The sequence below is a fragment of the Rhinopithecus bieti genome, unplaced genomic scaffold (assembly GCF_001698545.2).
Source record: "Rhinopithecus bieti isolate Rb0 unplaced genomic scaffold, ASM169854v2 scaffold_13617, whole genome shotgun sequence".
In the NCBI taxonomy this organism is placed as follows: Eukaryota; Metazoa; Chordata; class Mammalia; order Primates; family Cercopithecidae; genus Rhinopithecus; species Rhinopithecus bieti.
The window spans coordinates 1,124,603-1,145,027 of NW_016807714.1; the positions used below are offsets into that span (position 1 = coordinate 1,124,603).

Here is a 20,425-nt window from a genome sequence, read left to right on the forward strand (position 1 = left end):
CTCCCAAAGTGCTGGGATTACAGGCGTGAGCCACCGCGCCCGGCCTCCTTTTTTTTTTGAGATGGAGTCTTGCCCTGTCACCCAGGCTGGAGTGCAATGGCGCAATCTCAGCTCGCTGCAACCTCCACCTCCCAGGTTCAAGTGATTCTCCTGCCTCAGCCTCCTGCGTAGCAAGGATTAGCACCTGCCACCATACCCTGCTAATTTTTGTATTTTTAGTAGAGACGGGGTTTCACCATGTTGGTCAGGCTGGTCTCGTACTCCTGACCTCGTGATCTGTCCAACTTGGCCTCCCAAAGTGCTGGGATTACAGGAGTGACCCACCACACCTGGCCAGAAATTCCATTTTTAACAACAGCCATAGAGATGCATGATGACCCAGCTCCAACACTGTTCACTGCAGCCATTTCTTTTTTTTTTTTTTTTTTTTTTTTTTTTTGAGACGGAGTCTCGCACTGTCGCCCAGGCTGGAGGGCAAAGGCAAGATATCAGCTCACTGCAAGCACCGCCTCCCGGGTTTACGCCATTCTCCTGCCTCAGCCTCCCAAGTAGCTGGGACTACAGGCGCCCGCCAACTCGCCCGGCTAGTTTTTTGTATTTTTTAGTAGAGACGGGGTTTCGCCGTGTTAGCCAGGATGGTCTCGATCTCCTGACCTCGCGATCCACCCATCTCGGCCTCCCAAAGTGCTGGGATTACAGGCTTGAGCCACTGCGCCCGGCCCACTGCAGCCATTTCTAATACAAAAATCCAAAATTAAGCTCAATGTCCTATGAGAAAGGATTGATTGGTTAAATATGATATGGTTGCCATACAGGGGAATGTTGTATTGTAGATCATTGTCACAGAGAGACGCCCAAGCTGTATCACTAAGTAAAAGAAGTTACATATGTCTAAAATACTTCATAACATTAAATCATGAAATTATAGGTAAATTAACACGTGCTAAAGTACACTGTGCGTGCTTTTTTATTTTTTTACTTTTTTTGAGACAGGGTCTTGCTCTGTAGCCCAGGTTCGCTGCAGTGTTGACATTCTACGCTCAAAAGATCCTCCCACCTCAGGCTCCCAAAGTGCTGGGATTACAGGCACGTGCCACCACGCCCAGCCCACTGTGCACACTTTTTAAAACAATGACTATGGAACAAAAACGTGTAAGTTCTACATTAACCAACTACTGAAGGATGGCTGGGTGGGTTCCATAGTGGCCACAAAAAATCTATGTCCATGTCCCTGGAGCTCATACATGTGGCCTTATTTGGAAACAGGGTCTCTGCAGATATAATTAAATAAAGGATCTTGAGATGAGATCATCTTGGATTACCTGGGTGGGCCCTAGATCCAAAAACAAGTGTCCTTAGATGAGGAGAGACACAGAGGCAGGGACTGGCATGACGCAGCCACCAGTCAAGAGGCAGTGGAGTTGGAAGAGGCAGGCGGCCCTTCCTAGGCTCTTCCCGGGTGCCTTTGGAGAAAGCGTGGACCTGCCGACACTGGAGTTTTGACTTCTGGCCTCCGGAACAGTCAGAAGATAAATTTCTGTTGTTTCAGAGAGTTTTGCTTGTGCTTCTTCCCTGTGGGAATCCCAGGAAATCAATACAGACAGTGAGCAGGAGCAGGCTGCTACTGTGACAAACATCTGAAAATGTGGTTGTGGCTTTGGAACTGGGGAATAAACAGAAGCCGGGACATCTTGAGGCACACAGTAGAAAAAGCCTAGCCTGTCTGACCAGGCTGTTGGTAGAAATACGGGCATTAAAGGTGCTTGTGGTGAAGCCTTAGAAGGCAATGAGGAAAGTGGAGGAAAGGTGCTTCTTACATTGAAGCGAGACTTCGCCGAATTGTATTCACTGTCGGCTCAACGGAACTTGTAAGCAATGAACTTGGATATTTAGCTGAAAAGATTTCCAAGCAAAGTGTGGAAGGTGTGGCTTGGCTTCTTCTTGCTGCTTATGGTAAAGTATAGGAAGAAAGAGATAAATTGGGCCAGGCGCGGTGGCTCACGCCTGTAATCCCAGCACTTTGGGAGGCTGAGACGGGTGGATCACGAGGTCAGGAGATCGAGACCATCCTGGCCAACACGGTGAAACCCCGTCTCTACTAAAAATACTAAAAAAAACTAGCTGGGTGAGGTGGCAGGCGCCTGTATTGCCAGCTACACAGGAGGCTGAGGCAGGAGAATGGCGTGAACCCGGGGGGGCGGAGCTTTCAGTGAGCAGAGATCACGCCACTGCGCTCCAGCCTGGGCAACAGAGCAAGACTCCTCTCAAAAAATAAAAAATAAAAAAATAAAAAAATAAAAAAAAAGAAAGAGATAAATTGAGGAAGGAACTGTTAAGCAAAAAGGAACCAGCATGGGTGATTTGGGATACTTGCAGCCTATTTAGATTGCAAAAGATGCTAATGTTGGGAGGTTCACTGTTAGGAAAGTGTGTTCTGCAGAGAAAGCCATCTCTGCAGAGATGAGGTGTGTGACTCATGGGTCCATTCACTCGTCTCAACAGAAGCCAGGAACAGAGACGAGATGATCCAGGGAGGATCCAAGTGAACCCTTCTCTCTAATGGCCTGACTCCCTGTGACATACAGGGGAGACCCAGAAGGTTTATGAGAATGTTGTACCAGCAGAAATACTGCCTGCTTGGATTGAAGGGGACAGAGACAGGATGAAATGAAGAAAGGTACTGGGATTCTGAGAGTCTACAGGCAAGAAACAGGATGACAGACCCAGGCAGCTGCAGACATGTGCCGCCCTTTGAGAAAAAGGAAGAATGGTTCCAAGGTCAGAGCCTCAGGCCTAGAGGCAGAGGCTGGCAGAGCTGCAGGTGTAGAGGGGCACTGAGCCACAGAGGGGCATTCCCAGGCCTTGAAAGCCCGTGGAATTCGCCCTGCTGGATTTCAGGCTTGCTTGGGACTGGCAACCCCTTTATGTCTTTATATTTCTCCCTTTGGGAATGGTGATGCCTAGTCTATGCATAGCCCAACATTGCAGTTTGGAGGCATAAAACTTGCTTTCTAGTTTTACAAGGAAAGAGATGGAGAAGAATTTTGCCCCCATCTGGACCCTACCCAGAGCCTCACCAACACCTGCTTTAGACTCAACTTCAGTGATCATATTTGAGACTTCTGAGCTGATTAAATGTTGTTCTTCTTGTTTTTTTTTTTTTTTTTTTTTTTTTTTTTTTTTTTTTTTTTTTTTTAAGATAGGGTCTCATTCTGTCACCTGGGTTCAGCCTCCAGGGTTAAGCAATCCTCCTACCTCTACCTCCTGAGCAGCTGGGACTACAGCTATGCACCACCACACCTGGTTAATTTTTATTTATTTGTTTATTTTTTGAGATTGAGTCTTGCTCTGTCACCCAGGCTGGAGTGCAGTGGTGCAGTCTTGGCTCACTGCAACCTCTGCCTCTCGGGTTCAAGCCAGTCTCGTGCCTCATACACCTGGGTAGCTGGGATTAGAGGTGAGCACCACCATGCCTGGCTGATTTTTGCATTTTTAGTAGAGACAAGGCTTCACCATGTTGGCCAGGCTGGTCTCCTGATCTCAGGTGATCCACCCACGGGCCTCCCAAAGGGCTGGGATCACAGGCATGAGCCACTGTGCCTGGCTGGGCTGATGGAATTTTAGACTTAGAGTTGATGCTACAATAGGTTGAGACTTTGGGGCATGTTGGGATAAGAAACATTTATTTTGGAAGTGGGGCAGACATAAATTTTGAGGGGCCAGAGGATAGACTGTAGTGGGTTGAATGGAGGTCCCCAAAAGATATGTCTATGAACAATTCCCTGGAACCCATAAATGGTATCTTATCTGGAAAAAGGGTCTTTGCAGGTATAATTAAGACAAGGATCTTGAGATGAGATCGTCCTAGATTACCCAGTAGGGGGGCCTAAAACCAAAGCCAAGTGTCTTACAAGAGATGGAAGAGAAGCCACAGGGGAGAGGGCCACATGAGGATGGAGGCCGACACTGGAGTGATGCAGCCATGAGCCCAGGCACCGATGGCCACAAGGAGCTGGAGAGGCCAGGAACAGAGTCCACCCTGGAGCCTCCGAGGGAGCGTGGCCCTGCCAATATCTTGATTTTGGACGTGTGGCCTCCAGAACTGTAAGAGAATACATTTCTGTTGCTTTAGGCCACCCAGTTTGTGGGTACGTTTGACAGCAGCCACAGGAACCTAAAACAGGGCACCTTCTTTGGGGGTATTTGTATTCTGTAAACGACCATGCATTCTTGTGGCCGTCATGATAGTGGCATCCAGCTGCGTCTCTTAGGCCTGTGCCTGCTCTGTTAGCTTCCCAGGTAGCCACTCATTTAGCAAGAAAGAAGAGAAAGAGATGCACTTTCAAAAGGTCAAAAGACACATTCATTTGAAAACCAAAGCAGAATAAAAATCATAAAAGCCACACCCAGAGACCCTTACTGCAGATACCTCTTTCTGCTGCACCTGCAGACCCGCACTTTCAGCCCTGACCCGTCCCACTCCGCCACCCAACCCCCACCCCCCATCTGCCCTGGTGTGTCCCTGTGGATGGCCTTCCGTACCCTCACTGTCCCACTTGGCCCTAGCCCGCCTGACACACCAGCCTGCCCAAGAGCACCCAGACTCAGACCAGCCACCCTGCTGCCATCCTGGGGCCTTCCTTTCCTGTAGCCCTGGCCCTGGGTCTGCCCCTACCCTAGGAGTCACACAGGGACACAAAGTGATCCGCATCCCATTCCTGGTCTTGGGGGACGTCCCCTCTGCCTCCGGGAAGCAGCAGCAACAGTCCTGCCAAGAGCTGCCCACCAGCTGGGAGGACTCTTCTGCAGCTAACCAGGACCCAAACCCCCAAAGAGCAAAGGAAGAGAGGGAGGAAGGAGAGCAGGCCCTGCAGGCTGATGTCCCAAGTCCTACAGGATCCTGTCTTCCCAGCTGGCACCCTGCTTCCACCATCTGAACGCGTGTTCCCAACTCCCCTTCCGCCTGGTCTGCCATCATGCCAGGCCACTGCCCCTACAGATGACCCAGCCCATGCCCCATTTTGGGTTCCTGACCTCATGACTCACAGTCCCCGCTCTCCCAGCCCTGCGTCTCCCCACCCACTGTGGGTCTGTGGACATCAACCATGGCCCCAGTGGTGGGAGATCTGGGCACCTGGCCCCACTAGCATCACCCTTCCCAGCTGCCTCCAGTCCCTTCTTGAGGTATCTGGCCCCTGGCCCCTCTGCTGCCAGGTCCTCTTGGGCTTCACTGGGGAAACTGAGGCCACAGGGCACCACTGCCCACACCTTCCCAATAGCCCAACCCAGGGAAAATCTCCAGGGCCCTTAGTGGCAAGCAGCAGTCTCGACTGGCCAATGATGATGTGTGGCTGGGTAAATGTGAGCAGCCACTCAGTACTCATCCTGGGCCAGGAGATGCTCGTCCCCCCTATGACCATGCAGGTCCCTCAGGCCAAGGCCCAGGGAACTCCTTCCCCAGGGAACTCGGGCCAGTGTCCAGCTGAGGCTGTGCCCTGCTGTGGCCTGGCTTCCATGTCACCGCTCTGTCCTGGAGAGGGTTCTCCCTCCCTGCCACCCTGTTGGACCCACCATAGCCTGGCATCAGCATGGCCTCCTGAGCACTTCCCATATGCCCCCAGCACCTCCAATCCGACGACACCCCAAGCAGTCCCGCTGAGGTCCCCAAACACCCTCACTCACCTGGTGTCAGCACCATCCAGCCTCACCGGCTCCCGCATGGCCTGCTTCCTCACGTACCTTCCCTCCTTCACAGGCCAGCAGGCCCCCCATGGTCTGCTTCCCGGTTCTGCCCGGCTCGCTTCCCAGCGCCTACGGCTCTGCTTCCGCGCCTATTCTCATAGGCCCCTAAGCCTCGGAGGACCACAGGCTCAGAGCTCTGGCCTGAGGCCTGCAGTGACGGCCTCCCAGCCTGGCCTCCCCACCTCAGTCCGGCATTTCCTGCACCTCAGTGTCTGCACACGCATTCCTATCTCACAGGCATCTCTGATTTTATGCACCCAAGGCTAAGTGCCGGCTCTTCCGCCCTCTCTGCCACAGGCACATCCTCTCCACCCCAGGCTGCTCTCCACCTCCACAGCCACCAGCAGGGTCTCCTCAGCCGCTCCTCGGGAGGCACCAGGCCAGGATCTTGCAGGGGTCCAGCCAGCTCCAAGTCCATCTATCCCTCCCACCCAACGCTTGTTTCAAGCCACAGCTGCCACTGGACAGGGCTCGGCTCGGCTTGGGGGTACAGAAGTGCAGCAATGCACAGCCCGTGTCAGGAAGCTGGATTGGCAGAAGGGGAGATGTTTACAATCGTCCCTGTTAATCCACAAGCCCACAGCCAGACCCTATGAGCGTGACACCAAGCATGACATCGAGTCTCCTTGAACATCTCGGCCTCAGCCCCAAGCAAATTCCACAAAGATTAATGACAGAGATGTTTAAAAAAATGCACCAGTGCTGGAGGCAGCACTCGGCAGATGTTTTTACAAAAGAAAGCCATTTGAAGCATAGCATAAAATCCAGAAATCAGAAAAGACTGGTGAACGTTAAAAATTGACACGGCTAAAGAAACCACAGACAGAATTAAACAAAAATAGATGCATGGTGTGAGACCCATCCATGGTGTGACCAGCTACTGGGGACACAGCAGGGAGCTTTCAAGGAGCTGAAAAGTTCTGTTCCATGAGATGGTGCTGATCACAGGCAACTTCCAAGTTTAAGCTGAATACGATCATCCTTCAGAATCAGCGGGGGATGGGTTCTAGACTCCCCAAGGACACCCAAATCCACAGATGCTCAAGTCCCTGATGTAAAAAGGTGTAGTAGCCAGGCATGGCAGCAGCTCACCCTGTAATCCCAGTACTTTGGGAGGCCAAGGCAGAAGGATCCCTTGAGCCTAGGAGGGAGATGGGGTCTCACTATGTTGCCCAGACTGGTCTCAAACTCCTATGCTCACGTGAGCAGCCCTGAAAGCATTATGGCAGGTCATAAAAGCCAGAAACAGGGCTGCATTCCATTTCCATGTGAACATAGGAGTTTAAGACCGGCCTGGCCAACAATGCTTTTGAATAGGCAATTAACAAAAGAAAAGGTGCAAATGGTCGACAACTCTAGGAGATGTGCTCAGCTTAATTAATAATCAAAGAATTCAGGCCAGGCACGGTGGCTCACACCTGGAATCCCAGCACTGAGGCTGAGGCAGGCGGCTCACTTGAGGTCAGGAGTTCAAGACCAGCCTGGCCAACATGGGGAAACCCTATCCCTACTAAAAATACAAAAATTAGCCGGGTGTGGTAGCGCACACCTGTAATCCCAGCTACTCAAGAGGCAGAGGCAAACCCAGGAGGCGGAGGTTGCAGTGACCTGAGATGGTGCCACTGCAGTCCAGCCCGGGTGACAGAGCGAGACTCCATCTCAAAAAAAAAAAAAAAAAGAAAAGAAAACATTGGTGTAAAGTTTCATGACTTGGGTTAGACAATGGCTTCTTAAATATGACACCAAAAGCACAAGCAACCAAGAAAAAAAATAGATAAACTGGAGTCATAATAATTAAAATGGACATGCTTCAAAGGACACAATCAGCCAGGTGAGGTGGCTCACACTGTAATCCCAGCATTGTGGAGGCTGAGGCCAGGAGTTTGAGACCAGCCTGGTCAATATGGCAAAACTCCATCTCCACTAAAAATACAAAAATTAGCCAGGTGTGGTGGCAGATGCCTGTAGTCCCAGCTACTCGGGAGCCTGAGGCACAAGAGTCACTTGAACCTACTCCAGCCTGGGTGACAGAGCAAAACTTTGTCTCACAAAAAAAAAAAAAAAAAAAAAAGACACCAGCAAGCAAATAAAAGGCAAACCATAGAAACAGAAAATGTTTGCAAATCATATTTCTGATAAGGGACTGGGATCTATAATATATAAAGAACACTTACAACTCAATAATACCAAAAGGCAAATTCTAAAATGGACAAAGAATTTAAATACACATTTCTCAAAAGATATAAAAAATGACCAACAATCACATCAAAGTGCTCAACGTCATTAGCCATCAGGAAATGCAAATCAAACCACAATGAGATTCCACTCGACACCCACTAGGATTTGATGTCTGCAATCAAAGAGTCAGATAATAACAAGTGTTGGTGAGGATGTGAGGAAATTGGAAACCTCGCACCCGGCTGTTACTGGGAATGAGGAATGGCACGCCCACTTTAGGAAGCAATCTGGCAGTTCTTCAAATGGTTAAATATAGAATTACTGCACAGCTGAGCAATTCCACTCCTAGGTATCTACCCAACAGAAGTAAAAAACATACGACCACCCAAAAACGTGTATGCAAACGTCCATAGCAGCCTTACTCATAACAGCCAAAAGGTAGAAACAGCCCACTATCCATCAACTGATAAACGCATAAGCAAAAGTGGGCACTTCCACACCACGGAACTGGCTCCAGCACGGGGAGGGTGAGGTGCTGATGGTGCAGCGACGTGAGCAGCCCTGAGAGTATCCCGGCAAGTCGAAGAGGTCAGACCCAGGGCCGGTACAGGCCAGTACGGGCCAATCCATAACCACCGAAAGGAGAGCAGTGTTGCCAGGGGCTAGGCGACAAAATGTCCTGGAATTGACAGCTACACAACTCCCAATCGACTAAAACCACGGAATTGGACACTTCGAATGGGTGAATTATGGCATGTGAATTACCTCTCAATAAAGCTATTAAAAAATACTAATAATCAGCATAAGGTCAACCTAATTGGTACTGACATGAAAAGCCACTGGCTCCAGAGGAAATCTCAGTCTGAGCTCCCTGTAAAGGGGTGGCCCAATCCGTGCGTTCTCTCCCGCCCTCTCTCACGCACAGCCATCGCCCCAGCCGGGAGCCTGGGCCTCATCATTTCTCTTCGTATACTTCCACTCTGTTTGATTTGCTGCTTCTTTTTTTTTTGGAGCGTTTTACTTTTGACAGTAAACACCGACCAAAATTCCTCTCCAGTGAGCCCCAAATAACCTCCAGCCTACCCTCTGCCAGCTGAGCACCAACCACTGCAGACGGCGCCCTACGCCATCACCCACTCACCCGTGCAAACACCCTGCAGTGCTGGCTGAGGGCCTGGGGCCAGTGCCAGGGACACAGATAACCAAGCTCAGAGTCCAGGACAGGGGAGAGTGGGGACACATGAGGGGGCCAGGCACAATGGCACTGGGCAGGCCCGGGGCTGGCGAGGGGTCCTGAAGAGAGTGCAGGCCACAGGCTGGGCACATGCTCTGTGGGCACTGAACACACCCAGCCCCTCTCCAGGCCCACTTTTCCCCCAGACCAATGCAGGCCGCCCACCCCTGGCCCCTGCCCCACACCAAACCCACACACTCACCAACAGTACTCACCCCAGCCTCATTCTCACCCCTGCTGCCCCTCCAGGACCACCTCACAGCACCCCTAAGCCCCACTCCCCGGCCTGCATTCATGCCCTGACCCTCTTTCTTTCTTCACTGACCGCCTCACCTCCACTCACCTGCATCACCACGACTGTCCCCTAGAACTGTCCCTGCCCTGCCTCACCCACCCCAGGTCTCTCTCCAGGCTCCCATGAGATGGCAGGATGGCCCAGCCTCTATGAGCTGTCACAGGCCAGGCTTGGGGGGCCAGGCGACTGGACACTTATCGGCAGCTGGGCCGACTGTCTAAGTCACCAGCCCACAGCCCTCAGCACGGAGGCCTCTCCCACAGGGCGCCCAGAGCTCTCCCACCACAGGCTGCAGTAGCCTCAGCCCCAGAGGAATCTGCCCTGGATGGGGGACAGGGAGAATGAGGGGGGTTGAGGGGCTCAGGCAGACAGGAAGTTGGCAATGTTCTGGGCGGAGCAGTGGCCGACTGACTGTACAGGAAAGACCGGGGATTTCCAGGGGAGAGCCAGGGAATGACGTGTCCAGGGGAGGGTCTGAGATGTTGTGGGGTGGGGGTGAAGGTCACCGGAGTGAGGTCAGACAGGGAGTTGTCTCTGTGAGAGGGCAGAGTGAGGTGGAACCTGGGCAATGCCACAGAGGGCAGGAGGCCGGGAGGCCTAAGCCAGAGTACCTCCTCAGTGCAGGGATCAGCTGGGCAGGGTTCCCCGGGTGCAGGCCTGGCCTCCCTGCCTCCTCAGAACCACCAAATGCTGAGCTGGGCCTAGGACAGGGGCCCGCAGCTGCTTACCATGGAGGGACTTGGGTCTGCCTCGCTGTTACAGGTTGGGCGGCAAGGGGGGCCATGCCCTCCCGCAGTCCCTCCACCGCAGGGACAGGAAGGGCCAGGACTCCAGCCCTCTAGCAGGTCCAACAGGCTCATAGAGGTCAGGTCTGGAGAGGTGTAGGGCACACGGGCCACCTCTGAACTCCTGCACGCCCTCCTAAGCCTTGGCCCATGGCTCCCAGACACAAGCACCAGCCCAGCCCCTCCCGTCCCCTTGTCGCAAGCCAGGAGCTAAGGACACTTGGGGTGCCTGGTGGGCTCACGGAGCCTCAGCACCTGCCTTGCTGTTTAGCCACTCTCAGGCCAGTGCCACACACATGCGGGCAGCTGCACCATCACGTGACGACTCCACTTCAGGCAGGCACCCCAGCACCCCCTGCCCCCTCACCAGCCTCCACAACCAAGCCCAGAAGGCAGACAATGGGCCAAGACTGCGAGTGTGTCCAACACCAATCCTGGCCTTCACAGGAGCTGAGCTTGGGCAGGAGGGCCCTGAGATAGAGTTCCAGCGACCTCCAGCCATCTGTCTGGCTCACCCCTGGATGAATCAGCAGTAGCTCCCACCCCAGGAGGTAGAGAAAAGACATCCCTGGGGCCAGGAAAGCCTCAGCACAACGCCCCGAACAGGCTAGGGCACCCTAGGCAGCCCAGCAACCTGACCAGACCAAGAACTCCAGGAGGAAACCATTCTGCACAGGTCCCGCACTTTGAACAGAGTGGTCAGCTCAGAAACAGCTGTCTTGGGGCTTGCCAGGAGGGCTGGAGCCAGGTGGGCAGCTGCTTCCCTGCCCTACACCCCAGCACCTTCCAGGTGCTCCCTCCAAGGCAGGGCTGGCCATGCAGAGCATGAGCAACAGGCCGCCCCCTCAAGGCCTCCCCAAGGGTGCAGGAGTGTCTCCCCTGGCCCAGATGAACTAGTCACACAGGCAAAGGGGCTGGGCACAGCACTGTCAAAGAGAACCACAGCAGCACATCCACCCTGCCCCAGAGCCGTTCGTGGAGGACGCCTGAAGGAGATGAGTTCGAGGTACCATGAAACCTACCCAGCTGGGCAAGGTTGTGCTGGAGAGCGGCACCACGGGGCCCCAGCAGAACCTCTCTCCCTGAGCTGCCCTTGGGGGCAGAGCCAGCAAAACCAGCCACGTGGAGCTGGAGCCTGCTCTGATCGGTTCTGCCTGGGGCCCCCACCCCGACCTTCCCCAGCAGCTCAGTCCCTTGCCCCTAAGCCTCTGCAGGCGGAGAGCCAATGCTGTGTCCACAACCGCCTGGAGCTGGGCGACCCAGGCCGAGCCAGGCAGCTGGGTTGCAAGAATGGCTGGCGGGTGCCAGGGCCTGGGCGGGTCCAGGGGCTCCCTGTGGGCGTGGACTAGGGCAAGGGGGTCTGCCGAGGCACCAAACAGGAGCCACTAAACAGGTGGGCAGGCCACTCTGATGCTCCCCTAGTGAGGAAGGAGGGGCCACCATGACCCCTAGCCCACAGCTGTCCCCTAGAGAACAGAGAAGGGGTGTGTAGGGGGTGCCCTGCCAAGGAAGGGTGGCAGCCCAGGCCTCACCAGTTTAGGGAGGTGAGGAGAGGCGGCAACTATGTGACCCATTGCCAGGCGGCGCGGCCTCCCCTGTCCCATGCAGAGGTGTCCCAAAGGAGGGGCAGGGGATGGCTCAGCCTCGACCCATGTGTCTGCTGGCCACAGACACCGGATCCTGGCCCAGACAGCCGACCCCGACAAGCCCTGAGCGCCCCCACCCGCCCGAGACCCACCCCACCCACCCGGGCCGCGCGATGCCCTATTAAGGGCATGGCCGCGGGGGCTCAGCGGAGCGCGCCCGTCCCTTCCCTAGGCACTGGCGGCCGTGAGGGGCGATCCAGGCGGACGAGGCCGGCGGAGTGGCCACGCTCGGGCCGGCGATCGGACCGCCACCGTGGACAACAAGGTGCTCGGGGCTCGGCTGTCAGGAGCGGCCGGCCCGGCAGCGGGGCGGGGGGCCGTACCTTTGTACTTCTCGCGCACCTCCTCGTAGGCCTGAATGAAGTCCTGCTCGTCGGGCGGCGGGCCAGTCGTCAGCAGGGCGGCCATGCCGGCGGGCGCGGGGCGCGGGGCGCAGCGGAGCCTCCAGCACCCGGCGCCACTCTGTCCTGTCCGCGGCGCGCGCCGCCGCGCTTAAAAGAGCCGCCCCGCCCCGCCCCGCCACCCAGGCATGCCCCACGGGCGGCGGCGGGGCCGCGCGGCGGACGAGGGAGCCGCGTTCTGGGGCGCTCCCGGGCGGTCCGGTTCCGCGAAGTTCCGAGTTCCCGCACGCACGCCCCTTCCCGTTCCCGCCCGGGTCGCGGCCGCCGACACCCGGGGTCCTCGGGTGGCCCCTGCCCAGAGGCGGCCCCGAGCTGTCTGTTCCCCGCCGGGCCGGCGACCTTACTGCCTCCGAGATGCGCCCCTGCCCGCCCCCCACCTCGCTTCCCGCGTGCAGCTGAGACCTTCCCCATTGCAACACTGGAGACAACTGAGTCGGTAGAAAGAGCCCTTAAAACACCACACACAAGAAAAGTTAAGTACACATACAAGGACTGGAATAGCCCATTCACAGAAGGAAAACATGCTCGGTGATACTTAGAACAACTCTTTCCACCCATCAGATTGGCAAAGCTCCAGCTCTCCCCGCCTTCACCAATGTCGGCCACCGTGTCCGGGATGCCCCTGGCCGTGTTTTCTCCAAGCTTAATGCCACATGTCCTGTAACTAAGTCCCGCTTCCAGGAATCCGTCAGAGGACGCAGAGCCCCGGCGCGCGCGGAAGGTGCTGGCTGCGGGTACAGCCCTTGCAGTGAGTACCGGAGGCGACCACAGTCAGCCGAGGCCTCAGGACCCCCCACACTCCTCCACAACTGTAAAGGTGATGCCGAGGAAAGCCCAGGCGTGGGAACGACACAAGTGATTCCCTTTCAAGTGAGAAGAAAGTGACTTCTTTCTTTAAAATCCGCGTGTGCTGTGAAAGGCCCTGAAGGTCATGCAGGTCGAACCAGACCCTAGGGCTGGGGCTGAGTCCAGGGCGGTGACCCTCTCCTTCCCTCTTTCCTGCTCCCACCAGCCCCGATTCCTGTCGCCTGCAACATCTCCCCAGGGCTCAGCACCTGGCCTTGCAGCCCTCTCCTGGCCTCCCGCAGGGGCCTCCCTTCCTTCCGGCTGGAACAGGTCAGGACTCTCCAGCTGAAGCCTAGAGAGCTACGGCTCCTCCCTCTCCTAGCACACCCTGCCCATGGCCTCCAGCTCTAGGTCACCCACTTCCCTCCTGCCCCTACCCCTTCCCCAGGCCTCTCGCAGGTGCTTCCCATCCTGGAGGCTGGGGCCCCAGACAACCAGGCATCCCCTCCCTATACACTGCTCCTGTACATGCCCACCTGGCCCCCATGGTGGCAGCCAAGACTGAGGGCCTTGTGGGCAGCTCTGCCCCAGGAGCCCAAAATATTATCCTTGTTGCATCTGGGCACTGGACCGTTTTAAAGTCAATGATGGACGCCGCAGCAAGAAGCCCAACCCCAGGTCTCATGAACCGCCTGGGCGGGCCCAGCAGGTGGCGCTAGGCCGCCTGCACTCACCTGGGATGCGCGAGGCCCTCCCTGACCCGCAGATCCGCCCAGGCCTCCCCTATCCAGTCCCAGCTCCAGCGCCTAGCACGCAGCGGGAACTCAGTCAACCTGCGTGTGCTAAGGCGGTGCACAGGCAAGGCCCTGCGCAGTTACCTGCGATGCGAATGACCGCCCGCTCCGCAGGGTCCAGCACACTCCCGTTGCTCCCAGCGCCACCCCCGCTGCGCCGGCTCCGCTGCGTTTTCCCAAGGTTCCAGGGCAGTGTGTCCCCGGGGCTGGGCGAGCCACTGCTTCCATTGGAGACATCTTCAGCGACTGCCCGGACCTCAGCGTCCTCACCCGACATGGCCTCCTGGAGGGGAAGCAGGAGGGGTCACACCTCAGCCTGTTCAGAAGTGGACTCTGCACGCCGACCCACCCACCACCTTCTTAACCTAGACACTAACCCCGCCCCACCCACCCTCTCGCCTGGACACTGGCACCCACACCCCTCCTGTACCCTGCTGTACCCACATACTGACCCCCATGCTCTCGCCCCAGGCACTTACCCTCTCTCCATCCATGACTGCCTCGCCCCCTCCCGCCCATTCCTCAGACACCCACACAGTGACCCTCCCCTCAGCCACTGGCCTCACCCTCCAGTCTATCGCCAGGACACTGACCACCCTGGCCACCCCCACTCCCGCACATTGACTGCCACTCTCCTCTCTTAGTCACCCACACCCTCTTACTCTGTCACCCAGGGGCTCAACCAGCACAGGACAGACCACCTTCCACCCTGTCCAATGGAAGGGGAAGGGGCGACTACCTTCACTCAGATGCCGGCCGCCACTGCCTCCACCCCAAACTGGACCCGCCTCTAACCCTCTAATCGCAGGCAGGCGAGGCCATCAAGGAACGCTGACCACTGCCCCCACCACTCACCGGGTCATCAGGGAAGGACACCCAAGCCCTTCCCCTGGACACCAGCAGTCCACCTCCAAGCTGTCTTGACCTCTAGGACTCCCCATCACGCCACCCCACCTCAGCCCGCAGTCCCACCTCCATCTCCGCAGCGAAGGCCTATAAATAGCTACAGCCGCAGCGGCGTGGGCCGCCGGAGCTCTGCTGCGGCGAGGCCGGGAGGGAGCCCAGGCAGCCGCTCCAGCAGCCCACCGTGGGGGCGCGTACACCGGCACGGCGGACGCAACCAGGGCGCACGCATACCCACGCGCGCACACTCCCCAGCCCCCGTCCCCAAGAGCACTGGCGTGCGAGAGGTGAATGGGACTCTGTCTCGGCGAGGGTGGGCTGGCGTGGGGGCACAATGTGGGCTCTGTGCCTCCGCCCTCAGGCCACGGGCTAGGGAGGAGACAGCGGACACCGAGCAGGGGCCCGCCGCGCCCCGCCCCCACTGGTTCCTCCACGGGCCGCCCCGGTTGCAGTCCCCGGCCCAGAGCCCTGCGGTCAGCCCAGCAGCCTTTCCTGCCCACACCCCGGGCACCGCCCGTCCAGTTCCGCAGTCTCGGGCGTGCAGGGAGATCCTGTCCTCTCGAGCGAGGGCAGGAGGGGGCGCGACGCAGCCCCCAGTTCCGTGCCGCCTGCGGCCGGAGAGCCCCCCCGACCCCCACCCCGCAACGCCCGCACGCGGCGCGCCTCTCCATCCTGGCCGCGGTCTTACGTGCCTGGTGGCTCCGCTCGCTTCAGCTCTGCCGCCGCAGCCAGACTGCTCGGGCCGGGAAAACGGCGGAGGCGGCGCAGGCGGGGCGAACCCCGAGCCCCGCCCCGGCCCCCACCCAGAGCTGCACCGCGCGGGCCCGGAGGAGCGCTAGCGAACGCTGCCCGCGAGATCGGGCGCCCGTGTCTGCGCGAGATCACGGGAGCGGCGGGGCCGGTGCCCGCGCGGGACGACTCGGCCAAGGCGCGGCGCACACCTGAGTCCCGGGCGCACGGGGCGGGCCGGTCGGCAAGGAGACGCTGTCTGCGCCAGCGTGCGCGACCCAGGAACGCAGTGCGCTCGCCCCGGTGCGCTCCGGGCCCCGCCCCGCACCCCGACGTCTCCTCGGGAACAGCAGACCCCGCCCCTGGGCCGCGGAGGTCCCCAGTCCCCAAACAGAGGTCGCAGTCGGAGTTCCCGGGGCCCTTCCGCTTGGGTTCACGTTCACGTTTATTCAAACAGACCGATTCAGGCGAGGTCTGGGCGCCGAGGGCGGGCGGCGTCGCCTCCTGGGCTCTGCTGACCCCTGGTGGTAGGGTCGGCCCAGGCGGGGACCCAGCCCAGCCCCCCTCGGCCGCTGCTGACCCCCAACTCCACACCGCCTTCTGGATCCCGCAGCTCAGGCGGCCACAGTTGGGGGCGGGGGGGCCTCAGGCTGTGCGGAGCCGGGAGCCTGGGAAGCAGGAGGCCAGAGGGTGGCCCCTTCGGTTAAGTGTCTGGGGAGCGGCCCCGGAGCCCAGAGGGGTCGTCGGGGGAAGCCCGGGGCATGTGCTCGCAGGTGATGAGGTGGGTGGGCAGCGCCTGGGTGTCGTGGAAGATGACGAAGATGCTGGGCTGGCAGATGCAGTCCACCGCGCTGTCGTAGCGCAGGAGCACGTGGCCTGGGCCCCGCAGAGGGGGCGCCCGCAGACCGCGGCGGCCCTGCCCGTAGTCGCCAGTCAGCACTCGTGCCACGAACACCGCCTTGTGGCCATCGGCGTTGGGGGGCGAGTAGCGGTCCTGCACCGACAGGGAGGCGCGCCTGGCGAAATACACGCCCTTCCCGTAGACCGTGGCTGCAGGGCGGGACGGGGCAAGGTCAGGGTGGTCAGGGTGCGCAGAGCCCCCGCCCCTGCCGGGCTCAGGCCTCACCGTTGCGGCCGCAGAAGCTGCGGTTGAAGCCGTGGGCGCAGATGTCAGGCACTGCCGGCGCTGTCGTGCCATGGTACAGCACCTGCTCCACCGGGCGCCGCTCGCATCGCTGCAGCAGGCGCTCCCGGTACAGCTCATACTGCTGCTGCAGCAGCGGGTGGGACACCCGCTCCACCTGCGGGGGGGATGGCCCGGGGCCAGGATTAAACACCCTTCCTACGCCCTGGGGCCCACCCAGGGCAGAACTGAGCCCGGCAACCAGGAGCCCTCTGTTGAAGTGTTTGAGGGAGTCCTTGCAGCCTCCATCATGCTCTGTCCAGCAGCAGACAGTAACACCTCCATAAGACAAGTGACTTCAGAGGGCCTCTGGGGAGACTGACCCCTCCAGGGGAGTCTGATGCCCCCCTCCCCCCTCCCGTGGAGGTCTACGGGTGGGCAAACCCCACCCACTCACAGTGAGGCCTCTGCAGAGAAAAGCTGAGCCAGGGCCCTATGCTGCCTACAGGACCTGACTCCAACACCAGGAGCTGCCCACAGACCTCTCAGTGCTGAAAGACCCAGGCGGGAGAGAAGGCCTCAGGTGACCAACCTGACAGTCAGCCCTGGGAAACACTTTTAAAGAAATTCTAAATAGTTTTTTCACAGGGTTGCAAAAGAACACTATGTCCATTAAACAAGACTAGCTGCCATGAGAAGGAACTGGTCTGAAAACCAGACTGCTCCTACGTTCAGAAAGGGACGCTGAGCTCAATCCAGGGGGGTGAGCCAAATGAGGAAGTGGTTCAAACTAAAGCCCCAGCTAGTGTTCTAGATGGAGTTCAGGAACTGACGCAGGGTGCGGAGCTAATGGAAGAGAAAGGAACTCCGAGGGAGCAGGTGAAGGGGCACGAGGTCTGAGCCCGAATAGCAGGAGCTCCACCGGCCGGAGCTCCAGTGCACACAGGGAAGACGGCTTCCCTGAGCTGAAGGAACATCTTCAGATACACAAGATCTGTGAAATGCCAAGAAGAACAATGAGGAAAGACAGGCCCCGGCACCCACCTGCCAGGAAACCTCAACCCTCAGAGTGAAAGAAAACCCTGCGAGTTTACACACACACACACCCCGAGGTCAATATGCAAACGGGAATAAATCTCGCCTTCTCACATTGGGTCTCTCCCTGCTGACACCAGATGCTAAGAAACCATGGGGGGATATTTTTTAACTTTCCAAGAAAAATATTTTTTAAGAAGGAAGAAAAACAGCAATATCTTCAAATATCTGAGGAAAAACATATTTTGAACCTGAACACTATATCCTGCCAAACTATTAATGAAGAATGAGGACAAATAAGGGCATATTAGGACACACGAGAACATGGAAGTTTATACCAACATCAAATTACAGTTGCAAATACCTCCAATTGTAAAGGGCAATATAAATTTAAAAGTTGGCCGGGCGCAGTGGCTCATGCCTGTAATCCCAGCACTTTGGGAGGCTAAGGCAGGTGGATCACTTGAGGTCAGGAGTTTGAGACCAGCCTGACCAAGATGGCAAAACCCCATCTCGGTCAGGCGCAGTGGCTCACGCCTGTAATCCCAGCACTTTGGGATGCCAAGGTGGGCAGATCACGAGGTCAGGAGATCCAGACCATCCTGGCTAACACAGTGAAACCCCGTCTCTACTAAAAATACAAAAAATAAGCCAGGTGTGGTGGCGGGCACCTGTAGTCCCAGCTACTCGGGAGGCTGAGGCAGGAGAATGGCATGAACCCGGGAGGCAGAACTTGCAGTGAGCTGAGATCGTGCCACTGCACTCCAGCCTGGGCAACAGAGTGAGACTCCATCTCAAAANGCGAGTAGCGGTCCTGCACCGACAGGGAGGCGCGCCTGGCGAAATACACGCCCTTCCCGTAGACCGTGGCTGCAGGGCGGGACGGGGCAAGGTCAGGGTGGTCAGGGTGCGCAGAGCCCCCGCCCCTGCCGGGCTCAGGCCTCACCGTTGCGGCCGCAGAAGCTGCGGTTGAAGCCGTGGGCGCAGATGTCAGGCACTGCCGGCGCTGTCGTGCCATGGTACAGCACCTGCTCCACCGGGCGCCGCTCGCATCGCTGCAGCAGGCGCTCCCGGTACAGCTCATACTGCTGCTGCAGCAGCGGGTGGGACACCCGCTCCACCTGCGGGGGGGATGGCCCGGGGCCAGGATTAAACACCCTTCCTACGCCCTGGGGCCCACCCAGGGCAGAACTGAGCCCGGCAACCAGGAGCCCTCTGTTGAAGTGTTTGAGGGAGTCCTTGCAGCCTCCATCATGCTCTGTCCAGCAGCAGACAGTAACACCTCCATAAGACAAGTGACTTCAGAGGGCCTCTGGGGAGACTGACCCCTCCAGGGGAGTCTGATGCCCCCCTCCCCCCTCCCGTGGAGGTCTACGGGTGGGCAAACCCCACCCACTCACAGTGAGGCCTCTGCAGAGAAAAGCTGAGCCAGGGCCCTATGCTGCCTACAGGACCTGACTCCAACACCAGGAGCTGCCCACAGACCTCTCAGTGCTGAAAGACCCAGGCGGGAGAGAAGGCCTCAGGTGACCAACCTGACAGTCAGCCCTGGGAAACACTTTTAAAGAAATTCTAAATAGTTTTTTCACAGGGTTGCAAAAGAACACTATGTCCATTAAACAAGACTAGCTGCCATGAGAAGGAACTGGTCTGAAAACCAGACTGCTCCTACGTTCAGAAAGGGACGCTGAGCTCAATCCAGGGGGGTGAGCCAAATGAGGAAGTGGTTCAAACTAAAGCCCCAGCTAGTGTTCTAGATGGAGTTCAGGAACTGACGCAGGGTGCGGAGCTAATGGAAGAGAAAGGAACTCCGAGGGAGCAGGTGAAGGGGCACGAGGTCTGAGCCCGAATAGCAGGAGCTCCACCGGCCGGAGCTCCAGTGCACACAGGGAAGACGGCTTCCCTGAGCTGAAGGAACATCTTCAGATACACAAGATCTGTGAAATGCCAAGAAGAACAATGAGGAAAGACAGGCCCCGGCACCCACCTGCCAGGAAACCTCAACCCTCAGAGTGAAAGAAAACCCTGCGAGTTTACACACACACACACCCCGAGGTCAATATGCAAACGGGAATAAATCTCGCCTTCTCACATTGGGTCTCTCCCTGCTGACACCAGATGCTAAGAAACCATGGGGGGATATTTTTTAACTTTCCAAGAAAATATTTTTTAAGAAGGAAGAAAACAGCAATATCTTCAAATATCTGAGGAAAACATATTTTGAACCTGAACACTATATCCTGCCAAACTATTAATGAAGAATGAGGACAAATAAGGGCATATTAGGACACACGAGAACATGGAAGTTTATACCAACATCAAATTACAGTTGCAAATACCTCCAATTGTAAAGGGCAATATAAATTTAAAAGTTGGCCGGGCGCAGTGGCTCATGCCTGTAATCCCAGCACTTTGGGAGGCTAAGGCAGGTGGATCACTTGAGGTCAGGAGTTTGAGACCAGCCTGACCAAGATGGCAAAACCCCATCTCGGTCAGGCGCAGTGGCTCACGCCTGTAATCCCAGCACTTTGGGATGCCAAGGTGGGCAGATCACGAGGTCAGGAGATCCAGACCATCCTGGCTAACACAGTGAAACCCCGTCTCTACTAAAAATACAAAAAATAAGCCAGGTGTGGTGGCGGGCACCTGTAGTCCCAGCTACTCGGGAGGCTGAGGCAGGAGAATGGCATGAACCCGGGAGGCAGAACTTGCAGTGAGCTGAGATCGTGCCACTGCACTCCAGCCTGGGCAACAGAGTGAGACTCCATCTCAAA

General features: G+C 57.3%; 1 protein-coding gene and 1 long non-coding RNA gene across 2 annotated transcripts in view; both read right to left on the reverse strand.

The window, feature by feature from the left end:
• Positions 1–719: 719 nt before the first annotated feature.
• LOC108536584 (uncharacterized) lies at positions 720–15,416 on the reverse strand. Its single transcript, XR_001887555.1, has 3 exons — positions 14,717–15,416; positions 13,946–14,144; positions 720–1,572 (listed from the first exon to the last, which is right to left on the reverse strand). It is a non-coding gene; the product is annotated as an uncharacterized LOC108536584 (long non-coding RNA).
• Positions 15,417–15,899: 483 nt separating this feature from the next.
• The window catches only part of PARP10 (poly(ADP-ribose) polymerase family member 10), a 17,149-nt gene continuing 12,623 nt past the window's right edge, over positions 15,900–20,425 (reverse strand). Inside the window, 3 exon segments of the mRNA XM_017883479.1 lie at positions 15,900–16,381; positions 16,383–16,543; positions 18,598–18,772. Coding sequence (XP_017738968.1) covers positions 16,139–16,381; positions 16,383–16,543; positions 18,598–18,772 — 579 coding nt within the window. The 3' untranslated portion in view covers positions 15,900–16,138.